Source organism: Penicillium subrubescens (genome assembly GCF_028828155.1).
Source record: "Penicillium subrubescens strain IBT 31985 chromosome Unknown utg000002l_segment0_segment0, whole genome shotgun sequence".
Classification (NCBI taxonomy): domain Eukaryota; kingdom Fungi; phylum Ascomycota; class Eurotiomycetes; order Eurotiales; family Aspergillaceae; genus Penicillium; species Penicillium subrubescens.
Genome location: NW_026643152.1, coordinates 183,061 through 199,300, shown reverse-complemented (window position 1 = coordinate 199,300; position 16,240 = coordinate 183,061). Strand labels below are relative to the sequence as shown.

Sequence of the window (16,240 nt, the reverse complement as noted above, 5' to 3'; positions counted from 1 at the left end):
CCAGACCACCCAGTAACTATGCTCGGGATCAAGAGATCGACAATAACCAGAGAACGACACGCTCTCAACTGAGAAAGAAAACGCAAGATAGGCCAGTAACCGAAGATAACGCGGTCACTTCGGACGACTCCGCGACGGAGAGTGAGGACCTCAACACCGCCACACTCGTGAAAGAGCTCATTAAACTCAGGCGAGAGATCAGGCGACGCGATGAATTGCAAAAGGAAGAGCTTTAAAAGGTTAAAGATGAATTCAGCGCCGCCCTTACCGAAGTTCGACACGAGCTACAGACCCTAACGGATAGACCCCTGACACCGCAATCCCACGCCGAGGCATCCGCTCAGAACAACCACGATAAGATCCTCCGCGAGATTCAATCCCTGCGCGATGCCATCAGCCCTTCCGTTCCTACTGGCTCCCCGTCCTATACAGATATCGCCCGGACTCCTCCACTTAGTCACCCGAGTAACATACGGACGCTCTCAACGTCAAATACAACACCGACCACGTTCACCGACACATTGTATTGCACAATAGACACCTCGAGGATAGCAGAAAATGGAAACGAGAGGATATCCGCAGGCCCAATCCGGGCGGCGGTTGAGACAGAGATTCGGACGATAGAAGGCCACATACACTAGCGCTGTCGCGCTGTCACTGTGGACCCGAAGAACACGAACCGGATCAGAATAGCGTGTCGCGATAAAGCCGAACACCAGTTAGTCAAGAAAGTGGCGGAGGCAAAGATCGGTGCAGGAGCCCGGGTACTCCGTAACGAGCTCTACCCGATCAAAGTGGATAGCGTCAACAAAGCCGCAGTGCTAGATGAAAATAATGAGATCCGAGCCGGAGCTGCGGCAGCCTTCAGCGAGGAGAACGAAGCTACCGTGGCCAAGATCGCATAGCTCAGTAGCAAGGAGAGTGCGAAGGCCTATAGGTCAATAGTCGTTTACCTTACCAAAGGTACGGACGCACGGAGGCTCCTGGCCGACGGGTTCTTTCACGCTAGGGGAGAGTCTGGTGTGACCAGCACCTTTGAATATCGACCACGACCGATACAATGCTACAACTACCAGGAGATTAGCCACAAGGCGTTCCAGTGTAAGAACGTCCAGAAGTGCGCAAAATACGCCACGGAGGGCCATCGCCACAGTAACTACGACCAAACGGTTCTAAAGTGCGTCCCATACAGAGGCCCACATAAATCGTACAGCAAAAATTGCCGGAAACTCTATCCGTCACGACATAAATAAACCCTCCGAATAATCCAATTGAATATAAGGAAACAGGGAGCGGTATATAACAGCTTGATAAACGACGAAGAAACCCAGGGGGCAGTAGCACTAGCGATTCAAGAACCCCAAGCGAGGAGAATCCATAGCCGGCTTTTGACAACCCCAATAGGACATCACAAATAGACGAAACTGGTTCCCTCTATCTAGAGGGAAGGCCGATAGGCGATTCGAAGTATACTCTGGATCAATAAGGATATAGAAGTGGAGCAAGTGCAGATCGAGTCGCCGGATCTAACCGCGGCGGTCATCCGCCTCCCCGAGCGCCTAATGTTTATAGCATCAGTCTACGTGGAGGGAGGAGATACTACGGCATTGCTCGAAACATACGACCATCTAAGCAAAGCGATCACAGAGGTACGACAGGACACAGACACAGCGTTAGAGATCATCATTGTAGGAGATTTTAACCGTCATGATCAACTCTGGGGAGGAGACGACGTGTCTTTAGCAAGGCAAGGTAAAGCAGACCCAATCATCGACTTCATAAACGAATTTGCACACAGCAGTCTACTCAAACGAGGCACAAAGACATAGCATAGTGCAGGACAGAGCGGGGACTGCGAGTCCACGATCGACCTCGTCCTAGCCTCGGAAAACCTAACAGACTCCATAGTTAAGTGTGCCATACTTAGGACAGAGCATAGGTCGAATCACTGCACCATTAAGACCGTATTCGATGCCTCATAAACGCCGCCAAAGCATCAGGACCGGCTCCTGCTGAAAAACGCTCCATAGAGAAAGATCAATGTTAGGATTGCGAACGCCCTAGCCGCCACTCCGTTAGGAGGGACCGTGCAGCAGAAAACCGATCGGCTCATATCTGCGGTTTAGGAAGCGGTGCACACCTTGACGCCGAAGGCCAAACCGTCACAACACGCAAAGCGATAGTGGACAAATAACTTGACGCAGCTCCGTCAAATATACACATATTAGAGAAATCACGCCCGCTCGGAGCGACGCGCGGGACGAAAGGTACCTCATCTAGAAGAGATAGCCCAAGGCGCGGCGAAGCAATACCACGATACCATTCGGCAACAAAAGAAAAAGCACTAGAATGAATTCCTCGCAGACAACGATAATATATAGAAAGCCGCTAAATACCTGAACTCGGGAGATGACGCAGCATTTAGGAAGGTCCCGCAGCTCCTGAGAGCAGACGGAACGACCACCACCGATCACAAGGAGCAAGCAGAAGAATTGCTAACCACATTCTTCCCTTCTCTGCCGGAGATTATTGACGATGAAGGGACGAGACCAGAAAGAGCACTAGTAGACATACCAGCTATCACGATGGAGGAGGTAGAGCGGCAACTGTTGGCAGCGAAGTCTTAGAAAGCGCCTAGCGAAGACGGCCTGCCGGTGATAGTCTAGAAGATAACGTGGCCCACGGTCAGGGACAGGGTTCTTGATCTCTTCCAAGCCTCACTAGAAGGAGGCACGTTGCCAAGGCAGTAGAGACACGCAAAGATCATACCGCTCAAAAAGCTAAATAAAGAAAGTTACAGCATAGCCAAAGCATAGAGACCAATTTCACTCCTTGCAACACTAGGCAAGATACTGGAATCAGTAGTTGCAGAAAGGATCTCACACGCAGTGGAAACGTACGGCTTACTCCCGACCAGCCACTTTAGAGCCCGAAAGCAGCGGTCCGCGGAGCAAGCACTCGTGCTTCTGCAAGAGCAAATCTATACGGCGTGGCGCAGTCGACGGGTATTGAGCTTAATCAGCTTCGATGTCAAGGGAGCCTACAACGGAGTATATAAAGAACGATTGCTTCAGAGGATAAAAGCGCGAGGCATACCAGAGGATCTGCTCCGGTAGGTGGAGACGTTCTGCTCGGAGCGAACGGCAACTATCCAAATCAATAGGCAATTATCTGAGGTCCAAAGCCTGCCACAGGCTAGACTGCCGCAGGGTTCGCCACTATCCCCGATCCTGTTCCTCCTCTTCAACGCAGACCTCGTACAACAACAGATCGACAGCCAGGGCGGAGCAATCGCGTTCGTAGACGATTTCACCGCGTGGGTGACGGGGCCAACGGCACAGTAATCGCGAAGGTATTGAAATAATTATCAACGACGCACTCAACTGGGAGAAAAGGAGCGGAGCGACGTTTAAGGCAGACAAAACAGCCATCATACACTTCGCTCCCAAGGTTCACAAAACAGACCAGGGGCCTTTCACAATCAAGGGACAGACCGTAGTGCCTAGAGACCATATCAAGATCTTAGGCGTTCTCATAGACACTAGACTCAAGTACAAGGAACATATCGCGAGGGCAGCGTCCAAAGGCTTAGAGGCAGCGATAGAGCTTCGGCGACTTCGCGGTCTAACCCCAGCAACGGCACGCCAGCTATTCACATCGACGGTAGCCCCGGCGGTAGACTACGCTTCTACCGTCTGGATACACGCTTGCAAGGACAAGGCCAGCGGACCGATCAACCGAGTTCAAAGGGTAGGAGCGCAAGTAATTATAGGGACGTTGCTCACAGTTACGACTAGCGTTACAGAGGCAGAGGCTCACATTGCCGCTGCACAACACCGGTTCTGGAGACGGACCGTGAAAATGTAGACGGACATCCACACCCTTCCAGAAACCAATCCCCTCCGTAGGAGTACAGCCTGCATCAAGAAATTTAGGAGATACCATCGTTCACCGCTGTACCAGGTAGCGGACGCGCTAAGAAACATTGAGATAAAGACACTAGAAACCATCACTTCGTTCACATTAGCACCATAGGAGACACGCATGCAGACCGGTGTTGAAGCAATGCCGGACTCACCGAATGTACTAGGCGGATCAATACAAGTCGCGGTCAGTAGCTCGGCACGGAACGAGCTCGTAGGATTCGGGGTAGCGATCGAGAAACAGCCACCTCAGTATCGAAAGCTGAAACTGAAGAGCTTTTCGGTAACACTAGGCGCAAGATCAGAGCAAAATCCGTTCTCCGCGGAGCTAGCAGCAATCGCGCACACGTTGAACATGCTAGTGGGACTGGAAGACTACAGGATCACGCTGCTCACAAGCAACAAAGCAGCGGCCCTCACGATAAGGAACCCTCGACAGCAGTCGGGCCAGGAGTTCGTCCGCCAAACATACAAGTTAATAAAAAGACTGCAAAGAAAGGGAAACCATATCAATATTCGGTGGGTCCCCACCAATAAGGACAATAAACTGCTAGGTCTAGCCAAGGAACAGGCCAGGACCGCGACCCAGAAGGATACCGTCCCGCAAGAATCTGTCCCCAGGATAAAGTCGACAACACTGAATATCGCTCGGTCCCAAGCAGTTACTAGCAATGGCTTGCCAGAGAACGTAGGGAGACACGTAAAACGAGTGGATGCAGCACTTCCAGGAAAACATACTCGACAGCTGTATAACCGGCTATCGTGGAAGGAAGCGAGTGTGCTAGCCCAACTCCGGACTGGCATGGCCAGACTCAATGGTTATCTCTATCGGATCAACGTCGCGGACACAGACCAGTGTGTATGTAGACAAGCAAGAGAGACCGTGGAACACTTCCTCTTCCGCTGTCGGAAGTGGACCACACAACGAACGGCACTACTGCAATGTAGCCAAACTCACCGGGGCAATCTCTCCTTCTTTCTAGGCGGGAAATCGCCCTCTGATGATCAGCATTGGACGCCGAACTTGGAAGCTGTGCGAGCCTCAATACGATTCGCGATCGCCACGGGCCGTCTGGACGCCACCTAACCACGTCGACCAACATTATAACACCCTCCCACGCACCAACCCACACCTACCACCTTGTGCCAGAATTGGTGGACGCGCTTCAACTGCCGAAGATAGGATGTTGAACACTTGAATAAGCGCCTTCAAGCCAGTCTACTAACCAAATTACTAACCCACGAGGATCCTTATGATATTGATAGCTGAGAGGACATATACTGCAAGGATCCATGTATGGGCTCGAAGGAGACACAGCATATGTATATAAGGACCTGTATTGGTAGATCAGTTTCAGTTGCCCTTTCGGCTTAGCCGCCGGGCGTTAATGAATTGTGTGTGTGTACCCCTTTGACTCTTTTTCGTACTTTACGAATTCATGAATAGGGAGTAAATGCTTTGATTGCCTGGCTGAAGCTGCCCTAACTCACTCTCAATCTGCAACTATTGAAATGAAACCAGTCTCGCTTGGGAGAGGAAGTCCTCTAGACTTGAGCTTGCTAGCCCTTTTAGCTCTTCTCTTCGAAGACAGGCTTCCCCAATTTTCATACAGATTTAAGTCCGAGCATGAAACCCGCGCTATGTGGCCCTGATCAGGAGCCTCTTGTAGTATTTCGGTGTCAGGCGTAACCCCCGGTAACAAAGAAGCGCGCGGCCAGCCGTCAGCAGGAGCAGGCACTTGGGGAATAGTCCACTGTTCGCTATCTCCTTCAGCACCAGTCTCTTCTGGAGCAGGCTCAGGGAACCATCCAGTCTCTTCAGGGACGGGCTTAGGCTCTTCGATGAAAGAATCGGTCTCTTCTGGCGCAGGCTCAGGGAAACATTCAGTCTCTTTTGGGACGGGCTCAAGCTCATTGATGAAAGACTCGGTCTCTTCTGGCGCAGGCTCAGGCCCTTCGGAGGCAGGCCCTTGAAGAGGAGATTCATTCGAGATAATGCCGTTCGGTGTCTTCACTAACGATGTACGGTTGGTTCAGCCTAATCAGCATATCGTTAATTTGTTGGAAGTGGCTTACTGCGCTGATCTTTCATAGAAAATATGCGAGTAGATAGTATATCGATAATCAATTTCATCACCGCATTATCAAACTGCTGGTCTTGGCCGATGATATCGTAAAATTCGCGTAAACCAAGCCCTGGATCATTAGGCCTTAGTAGTCGCTGCAAGTTTCCTTGAATGTAACCCAGAAGCCAAGTTTCACCCGCAGGGAGGCTTGGAAAAACGTCCCTCATGACCCGCAGTATTTCAATAAGAGGAAGCTCCTCATCAAAGTGCTGCATCTTTTGCTGGGCAAGGTCTTCAAGATCAGTAAGACCCCAAGTCCTTGATGCATGGTAGACTAAAACGCTCCTCTTGTACTCTCTAGCGAGATCTGACGTGCCCCCGCCAAGAGGCGGGCTGACCGTCTCGTAGCCGCCTGTGTATAAGAAGTGTACCACAGTATGCCCAATATCTTCGTCAACATGGGACAAGGTAAGAGGCGATGATCCAAGTATTGAAGGAGCAAACTTTGGGTAGTTCCGAAGGAAATGAGCGGGAATGCCATATCGCTTGTTTCCTATAATGAGGGTAACCAGAGGGGATTCGTACGGCCAGTAAATAAGTCAGAAAATGCTGGTTGGTACTTATTCAAAGAACTCACGATGACAAAGGCCGATGATAGTCAATTTTGGGAGAGATCTCTGGGGTGAGGGGTCGCCCGGGCAGCTCATTGGACTTGCGCTGTTTCGTATTCTTCTTTGCCATTTTTTGGTCTACTGTAACTTTGCTGGCTATCAAGTGATCCTTGGAGGTTTAGAAGAATTACATGAAAGATAAAAGGGAAAGAAGGCCTGACTACATCTGATATAGCCGGGAGTGGGGAGAAGCAGGGTAATGCAAGTATGAGTTGTCTTGCAAAGCGGCCGGAACACGTCATCTGTGCAGTGAATGGCAATTTAGTGTCAGTCATTGAAATGCAATGAGTCAGTTGATGGACTACTACAAGTAACTACTTTCTCTTCGGTTCTTGGGTGTCTATCATGGAGATAGCTTATCCGACAAGCTTATGTGTGGTGCTGATGATCGCCCGGGCCGTGAACGGAACCGGGCCGACGCAAGACTGTTCCACGTTACTCTGACACAGGTAAAAATGAGCGGCGAAATGAGGAACGAGCGGGGTAAATGAGCTGTATATTTCTAGTCGAATAGGGAGCAGGGGAGCTTTATTCGAGTCATGAAGCCTGCATGGCTGCTACCTATTTTTCCGGAACCTGTGAATCTCGACATGCGCCATGAGTTTATCCATCCAGTATTGACCGTTTTCTCCTGTCATTGGAACATGGCCTCGCATGCGTTCCTTTCAGTTCGGGAGAGGGTTCGCCGTGACTTGCTTGAGCAGCAAACGTTGGACGAGCCCCTTTCGGCTCGGCTGCTGAAGGCAGCCCGGCGTTATATCCTTCAGCAGAGTTTAGCGTAAGAGACCCAAATCGACTGCTATAACGCTTGTCTGTCAAATGGTGAAGTGCTTCCTCCGTCATTGAACCAACCAGTTGCGCCGAGTTGCCCTTAGATACGGCTTTCTTGACATCAAACAGATCAGCCAAAGTAGTCACCACCACTTGGTCGCTGTCACCGTCCGCAATGACCTCTCCGACTCTATATATCTTCTGACGTGAAACTTCTTTTGCCGCTTTGCATACCTCTAAGCACTGCATAGAGGTATTGATATCTTCTTGTAAACGAGACCTCTCTTTCTCATCATCAGGTTTGTTTTTCAAGACGAGGCTCTCTAGTCGATCCCGAAGTTGATTGATGATTGCCGAGAAGTTATCGTGATTCTCGTTCAGGGCCTGACGTGTGAGTAATTCGGCTTCGAACCAATCTTGTTCATTGTCCTTAGCGCTGTCTTGTGGTCGGTTCTGCAGAAGCGAGAATTTCCGGTTTGCTAAAGATTCGATATATTGTCTGGCATCTTCGCAAACACGGAGACACTGTTTGGTAACTTCTCGTTCGTCATCTAAGCCGATGGTTGAATCAGACGTCCGTATGCTGTCGTTATTAACCCGTTCCAACTTCTCATCAATTCGCTGCAGATGCACCTCGAGGTTATAGGACGTGTCCTGAATCATCTCGTTGTACTGCTTTAGGACTTGCTGGGACACTTTGGCGTTGTGTCTAACAAGCGCGTTAGAAATGCACATAGAGCAAAGCAGATTTGACCAACATATTCAGTGTTCCTAAACCGACGGAAATTGTCGACTTATAACCAGATATAGTGTCTATAAATTCATGGATATCTCCTCTCATGAATTCCATCTTGGTCCAATCTCGAATACCCGTCTTCGACTTCCGCCAAAATGACTCCATGGACTGTTCGAACTCACGGCAAACTTTGCTACATCGATCAATCGGCCCATGCAGGAGCTGCAACATTGACGTCTCCGTATCAAGAACTTCCTTCAAGGCGTCCAAAATTTTGCCAAGATCTTGGAGCTCGTCCTGAAGCCTTCCAAGGGTTTTGTCACGACCCCTATAGCGTGAAACAGCATCGTATAGTGATTTCGTTGATTGAACCGCAGCTGTAATAACAGCAAGTGCCGAAGCAGTAATGCTCAATGGATCCGCCATCGCGCAAGTTTGTTGCAAGACGTCTTTGTAGTTCTATTGAGAGAGGGAGAAATAAAATAAGGAGAAACGTCCATCTGTGAACCAAGGGCGGGCATGTTCAAATACCTGCCCCGCCCGTTTCTTATTCAGGTATATCACGTGCCGCAAATTATTCGCCAGATTAGCGCCGTGGCTGTGCTTCGGTGATTACCACCAGCATCGACAGTGTGTCCATATCCAATTGATCTATGCTCGCTGTCCTGTAGTGGGGCAGCATGATTATAGTAAGCTCGAACCTCTGAAGCGTCAGGGATATAGGAGCTTCTTTTGTTCTTGCACACTACACAGTGCAGTGGGGTTTGCTTGCAGTTAGGCAGGGAGGATGTGGCCGGGTCGGCTACGTTCCTGGTGTTTCTTCGATAGGAAAGATCACCTGCGCCGGAAGGGCGGAAATTCTTGAAACAATTTAAGGGATCTCGCCTTTATTAGATTTGGACTTCTGTGGTTGGCTGATCGCTACTCCTTTCTCCACCTTGGGGAATCATCTCTTCCCTTTTAGTGTTTCCGTGAACTGCGACGGAAAAATATATATCGGTAGATCGACGTACGAATAGCAGATTGACTGCGTGTGATCGTCTAAGGCTTTCCTCTGCCCTCGGAAGGTGTTGAAGTATCACTCTAATCATCAATCTCCTCCAGGCCAAGGAGATCTTGCCTCTTACGCTGCGTTCCTTATGAAGACTCCTTGGGCGGCACCATACCGAAATTCTGATTTCCATGCGCTTCAAAATAATGGCCGTCGACGATCTTCTGCGCCCCTTCACCGAACTGATTATACTGGCGATTATTATCACCGTACTGGCCGGCTGCAAGACTTGGCTGCTCAACGAGTGACGGATTCGTTTGGCGTTTCTTGTGTGCATTAGTTCCTCTAATCCACCGACGCAGCTCTCCACAAACAGCCACAAATCCAGGGTCATCGACATTGGCGAACTTCGTCATATCCATATGGTTGCTGTGGATTCCAATGGGGATGTAACCCGGCAGGATGGCCGAATCTTGTGGCACAACCTAGTACTTAAGCGTCAGTATCTGGGGAAAGCTATGGCGTTAAGTGACCTACTAAACCAAATCCAAGCACAGGTAGTTCCTCGTAGAAGCAAGTGACCTCAATCGGCGGCGGTTCTACCAGATTTCGTGCCTTGACCATGGTGTGAAAGCCGTCTTGAATACGCGCAAGTACTTCAGAATCGCGTCTAAGAACCTCAAGGATATCGGGATTCGTCTGCTTGACGAGGCCGATTGATCGGGAAACGACTTCGGCCCATTTAGCAAGACCAGCTCCGTGGTGCGGTGTACCGAGAAAGATAATACCGAGGGTGGAACGAAGAATATTGTGTAGATGTGGTTCCGGTCGTTGTCTTGACGTGAATAAGGCCCGTTATGAGCATTAGCGCAGCCCTCGGACTAAAGATGGTACTGTATCGTACATCCTCGCAAACCAGTCCCCCTAAGCTATGGCAGACAAATACGATCGGTCGTTCATTCTGAGTATGTCAATACATTGAGATATCTAGTATAGTTGGCTGCCCTACCGTCGCATCGTTCTCTCGGTACGATGAAAGAGAAGTGAGTAGATTCCACGCGTGGTTAGCGATAAGACTTTGCGACACTACGCCTCTCCAGTCTGCCACATACGCGTCGTATCCGAAAGTAAGGACGCGGGCTGTCGGAAGCATGGTTGGGAGGAGGGTTTTGGGCCAAGGTTCGGTCGCTCCACGGGCGGTCCATGTCGCTTCACGATCACCGGTTAGGCCATGGACAAAGACAATACTGGGTGAGAAAAATCAGGACTGCTTCCAAATATAGCCGTACACATACTCTATTGCCCCGTCATTTGGGCTGTAAAGAAGTTTGAGACCGGCTGGGAAGGCCTTTTTTGATGGTCGCTGGGGTGTGATGTCCTGATCTTTGGTTACGGCTCGTGGTCGGCGCAGGAATCGTTTTATCCTAGCTACACCCTTCATGATGGTGTCTTCTTCAGCCGTCAAAATCCAAATCAATAACTTATATAACAGATTAAAGCACGTCTTGAAAAAGTGTAAACTGATTGAAATAGCAGGCTTACATCCTCGACGACTAGCTTCCCTTACTCCCTTTAAGAGATCTATTTTAATTCCAACCTGAAATGCTCTGCCATTCACCAGCACTGCCGCCAATGTATGCTCTGAGACGAAGCGCCAGCCTAAATCTGCATCATTGGTCGTTGCGCGGCGCTATGATGGATCGGAACGGTTTTTTCGCAGGTCGTCACAACCGTGGGGCTGGAACGCCGGCGTCTCGCCCCAAGTTCTTTGGTGCAGAATTCTTCATATACAAGGGATTATGATCAGTCCTTCGGTCTCGGATGAATGCTGGTTGGATGTTCATGGGCCATCAGCGAAGATGGAAACATTGCGATACGGTCGGGCCTTCCGAGTCGAATCCTCCGTTGATTAGGTCAGTGCAGTGTACGCGGACGCGCAAACGAAATAACAACAGTATCTATCACAAGCGACAAGAGGGTACTTGGTGACGACGAGCTAACCTGGCTACGTCTTTGTTTACTGCGGAATTAGCGACGAATGACATTCGTAGAAGCGATTACAAGGTGGCGGTGAACAGGTGGGTTTCAAGTCTGGCACGCTATTTCGGGAGCGCGTAGGGGGATAAACTGTAAATTCAGACGAAAAGGGAACATAGGCGCTAAATTAAAGATGTGATCAGCTATATGCCACAACACGTCTGCTGCCCAGTCAAGAATGTGTAATTAGAAGAAGGGTCACAAACACGTATGCGTAATTCTGCTGCCTTCTTCCGACTTCCCGACTCGCTATCCACCCCCTTTTTCCGTTAGGGTCGCCCTGACAGAGGGAAATGGCCGCAAGCTCGCACGGAGGATATTAATTTCTGTACATCTCCTCCCGGATTGGGTTTTCCTAATCAAACGTCCTTCAAGATCGCAGCCCGCAATGTCAGGTCCAGATATCTCTCACCATATTGCAGGCCTTATCGAGGTTGTAGAAGGCATAGCGGAAGCCTACGACCCCATTAAAGACCTCCGTGGCCTACCGGAAGCCTTCCAAGAAGTGAACAAAGTGCTTCCGCTCATGGAACAAACCCTTCGAGATGCGAAGAGCCCGGCAAAGAAACTCAAGTTCTCCAAGGAGGCCAAGGCGTTAGAGACTGTCCTCTATAGCTGCGATGAGAAGGCCGACAAGCTGCTAGAGATCTTCAAGAAAATCGCGAAGAACTCAAAGGATCAATACGACTCTTCTGTGTACCGCGCACTTGTTATTAAGCAAGGCAAGCGTCGTGTCGAGACATTGATGGACGGCATTTTGGAGAATCTGGAAGCTCTTGTTTCACACCATATGTTTCCGACGGAGATACAAATGCAGGTCAAGCTATTGGCAGATGCTCGAGAGCAGCTGGCGAAAGCGACCCCATCACTTGCCGAGTCTGATCTGGCCGAGCATCCCAACTCTGCCAATCAGTATGGCGATAATAATCGCCAGTACAACTTGTTCAGTGACGGCACGCAAAAAATCGCTGACGGGCACTATTTTGAGGCGCAGGGAAATCAGAATTTCAGTATGATGCCCTCTAAAGAATCCGTGGAGAGGCAGGTGGCATAGGCGCGATCCTCAGCCTAGGCGAAAGTTGCCTTTGACAGAGATAGTTACAGTCTCAACCCTAGAGAATTGCCGGGCGGTTGCCTATATCTAAGTCTAGGAATGAGTGCAGAGGTCTGATCACGCAATCGCTTTGACCTGAACTGCTATAAATTTCTGCTTTGAAGTTTCGTGAATTCCCCCCGCATTCCGGACCAGTCTCCGTTCTGCCATAGTTAAAGGATTAAATTCTTAATAACAAACCTATCTGGGCGCCGGTTTGGGTATGACAACGTAAGCAGCCGGTAAGCCTCTAATTGGTTGTCCTTTGGTATACTTTTCTCCACTTTGGAGTACGCCTCTCCACTTTGGAGCTATCTACTTCCCCATATTTTTGCAGTTCCCTCCAACTCTACTCATCCAAGAGTAGTTTAACTACAACTTGAAGTCATACAACTGAAGTAGAAAACAGAATACATCCATTTGCCCATAGCATATCCTTTGTTCAACAAGCTTCGCAACAAGATCAGAGGCCATTTCCCCATGGTCATCCAAAATATGCCTCCATGGTTTTCCCCCTCTCCGAATGTTCTCCCTGTCCTCGCCTGGCTAATTTTCTGACCTGGCTCATTTTCTCACCGGCTGATTTCTCCCTCTGACGAGCTACAGTTGAATGGCTCTGGGTCTCGAACTATTCGTAAAGTGGAAGATCAATTTTACTCCAAGGTGGAGAAAGGAGAAAAGCGGCTGACCAATCAGAAGCCGAGTAACGAGACCCTCCTCTGATTATAAGGATGGCGGGGTATTAATGCTCTCTTACAGTACCCATACTCTTTGCCTTACAGAAGATAGTTAACGTAGTTCCCGGCTTACCTGATAACCCGGTTAACCCGATAACCCCCTCCAAATTCGCGTCTTCCTACCAACACACCAACTTCAACCACCTACCATGCCACCAATCCGCTCTGAATCCTGGCTAAAATCGGCCAATCAGGAGGGCAAGATTCAATTAGCCCTCCAAGATATTAAAGAGGGTCGAATCAAATCTTTACACGCAGCGACGAAGCTATATGATATACCCTACGCTACCCTGCATGCGCGCTCTTCCGGAGTAGCCCCACGCGTCGATACACGATGGCATCGTCATAAATTGACCCAATTGGAAGAGGATTCGCTAGCTGAGTGGATTATATCTATGGATACGCGTGGTGCAGCCCCTAGGCCCTCTACCGTACGCGATATGGCCAATATTCTACTAGCTGCGCGTGGTGAGAGCCCACCGGCTACTGTTGGCAAAAATTGGCCATCTTCTTTCGTTCAACGGCGCGATGAGCTTCGATCATGCTTCTCTAAGCGATATGACTATCAGCGCGCTCTTAACGAGGATCCAAAGGCTATAAACGAGTGGTTTTCGATGGTACAACGCGCGATTGAGGAGAACGGTATCCAATCAGAGGATATCTACAACTTTGATGAGACTGGATTCGCAATGGGCCTTATATCATCGCAAAAGGTGGTTACACGAGCAGAATACTACGGTCGGCGATCAATTCTACAGCCAGGAAATCGCGAATGGGTCACCGCGATCGAAACTATATGCGCTGACGGCTATTCGCTGCCGCCCTGCATTATATTCAAAGGCTCGGTTTATATCGCTGGTTGGTTTGAATCAAATCTCCCTAGGGATTGGCGAATCGAAGTATCAGATAATGGCTGGACTACCGATGAAATCGGCCTTCGCTGGCTCCAAAAGATCTTTATTCCGTACACTAATTCGCGTGTACGAGGGCGATTTCGGCTGTTAATCCTTGACGGGCACGGTAGCCATCTTACGCCTCAATTCGATCGAATCTGTGTCGAAAATGATATTATACCACTCTGTATGCCGTCGCATTCTTCACATCTACTACAACCGCTTGATGTTGGGTGCTTCGCAGTGCTAAAGCGTGCGTACAGTCGCTTCGTGAGCGATTTAACCCGAACTGGCTATAATCATATCGACAAGCTTGATTTTTTAGCTGACTACCCACGCGCACGGCTAGAAGCTTTTCAGCCGAATATTATTCAGAATAGCTTCGCAGCTGCTGGTATTGTACCAGTTAATGCTGAAAGGGTGCTTTCTAAGCTTACTATATCTCTTCGAACGCCTTCACCCCCATTAAGCCGACCAAGCAGCAGATCTAGCGAATTCACACTAGAAACGCCTAGAACAGTAGCCCAGCTACAAAAGCAGGCTAAAATGATGAAAGATCTAATAGATCGGCGGTCAAAAAGCCCTCCAAGCCCGTTGAAATTAGTGGTTGATCAGATTCTTAAGGGCCACTATAAAGCATTACACAACACTGCTTTATTAGTGAAGGAGAACGCCGATCTACGCGCAACGAATGAAAAAAAACGTCAAAAGCGCACTCGATCGACTAGACGGATTACACACGAAGGGGGCCTATCAATCGAAGAGGGCCTACAGCTAGCTCAGCAGCTAATTCAGCCAGTAGAAGCTGATGAGGTAGTATCGCATGAGGAGGTCGATCTGCCTAATCAGCCGATTCAACCGGCCAGGAGGGCTCCGCCTACCTGCAGTGGATGTGGAAAAACTGGCCATAGGATTACTTCATGTAAAAATCGTGTTATCTAGTTAGATTAATTGGTGTTGGTTGCGATTATCGATTTTGAAAATTTCTAATGGGGGTGGGTTATCGGGTTAACCGGGTTATCAGGTAAGCCGGGAACTACGTTACTGTTATTTACACCTGTTCTGGTTTCGGCATCAACTGGTCTTCGACTGTACCTTGCTAGTACATGAAATTATATGAAATGATCTCGTATGTCAGTTATTTCGGCTAGAAATATGACTTCACCTTTAGATTCAAGCTTATTTTAGTCTTTGTGGGTGGGGAGACAGTATACTAAAGAGATCGTAGTGTAAGATAGTGGAAATATATATTTTGCCTCATGTAGCTCTGTAGAACCGCTTTAAATAATATAGACGCCTAGAATCTCAATTGAACAAGCTAAAAATATGCTCAAATGAACAGGATAGCTCTCAGAAGTAACATCAGCTTTTTAAATTTAAATTGGCCTACTAATATGAACAATTTTTGTCTTCCAAAGTAGCTAATCTACTTGGCCGCAGTATCTGCTGAAGTCTTCGGTCGGCTGATTTCTGTAGAAATGCTACAACCCCCGGGGCTGCTAGGTCCTCCGGGGCTGCCAGGTTCTACCCAGTTCGACCCGGGAAGAACCTGAGAGAACCTGGCGGTGTAGGTTTTAATGGCCAATTATCACGCGCAGCGGCAGTAGACCTAGTCTATATTGAAATATCCACGCGTTCGTACAGCTGGCGACGACCGCGGTATGCTAACTTTTCTGATAAATCCTTTCCTAGTTATAGGGCTTTCTGTAAGTCTCTTCTGTCTATCTACTCTCCCTCACACCTCTATTCTGTTATTCATAATGACACAGAGTCAACTCTCTCAGTTCTCCGATCAGTATCCCTCATCTATCTTCGAGGATACACCTCAAGATAACCTACCTTTCCTTCCATCCGATAGCGTCCAATCCTTCCCCCCCTAATGCGTTATACGGCGAGACTTCAGATTATACTACGGATATTGTTTTTCTCTCACCCTCGATCAGCATCTCCGCCAGAGATCCTTGAGCGCGTTGGATCTCTAAGAAGGAAGAACTTTGCATTGTGGACGGAGATGGTGAACAATGAATTTGTCGAATGGTGGTTGAAAACCGAGTTTGGTAGCCGTATCAACCGCAATCTGTTCGAGGATAAGCGTGGAGCACGAACAGCAGAATGCTGGAAGCATTTTCACCAAGTTGCTGCTATTTCTGATGGGGAACCGAGGGTTATGTGCAAAACATGCGATCATACCCTTTCACACCCAGCAGATGGTCACCGAGGAACGTCTTCTATGAATAAACACTACCAGGGGAGTGTTAATTGTCGGAAAAAGACACCACAGTCAAAGGATATTCGAAGACTCATCCAAAATGGGGTAAGTTA

The 16,240-nt window shown here is 48.9% G+C and overlaps 4 protein-coding genes across 4 annotated transcripts; 1 reads left to right on the top strand and 3 right to left on the bottom strand.

Annotated features, from left to right (window-relative positions):
• Window positions 1–5,416: 5,416 nt before the first annotated feature.
• On the bottom strand, window positions 5,417–6,540 carry N7473_001594 (uncharacterized protein; the record flags this gene model as incomplete). The annotated part of the gene is made up of 2 exons (XM_057147534.1): window positions 5,417–5,937; window positions 6,000–6,540. Coding segments are annotated over 2 exons (1,062 nt in total), but the record flags the coding sequence as incomplete, so codon positions are not given.
• A 723-nt stretch (window positions 6,541–7,263) lies between these two features.
• N7473_001593 (uncharacterized protein) lies at window positions 7,264–8,593 on the bottom strand (the record flags this gene model as incomplete). Its single annotated transcript, XM_057147533.1, has 2 exons — window positions 7,264–8,140; window positions 8,190–8,593. 2 exons carry the CDS (start codon window positions 8,591–8,593, stop codon window positions 7,264–7,266), a joined length of 1,281 nt encoding a protein of 426 aa, XP_057011187.1.
• A 711-nt stretch (window positions 8,594–9,304) lies between these two features.
• N7473_001592 (uncharacterized protein) lies at window positions 9,305–10,599 on the bottom strand (the record flags this gene model as incomplete). Its single annotated transcript, XM_057147532.1, has 4 exons — window positions 9,305–9,643; window positions 9,696–9,993; window positions 10,271–10,405; window positions 10,454–10,599. The coding sequence occupies 4 exons, from the start codon at window positions 10,597–10,599 to the stop codon at window positions 9,305–9,307; spliced, it is 918 nt and encodes a 305-aa protein (XP_057011186.1).
• A 984-nt stretch (window positions 10,600–11,583) lies between these two features.
• On the top strand, window positions 11,584–12,249 carry N7473_001591 (uncharacterized protein; the record flags this gene model as incomplete). The annotated part of the gene is made up of 1 exon (XM_057147531.1): window positions 11,584–12,249. One exon carries the CDS (start codon window positions 11,584–11,586, stop codon window positions 12,247–12,249), a length of 666 nt encoding a protein of 221 aa, XP_057011185.1.
• Between the last annotated feature and the right edge of the window lie 3,991 nt (window positions 12,250–16,240).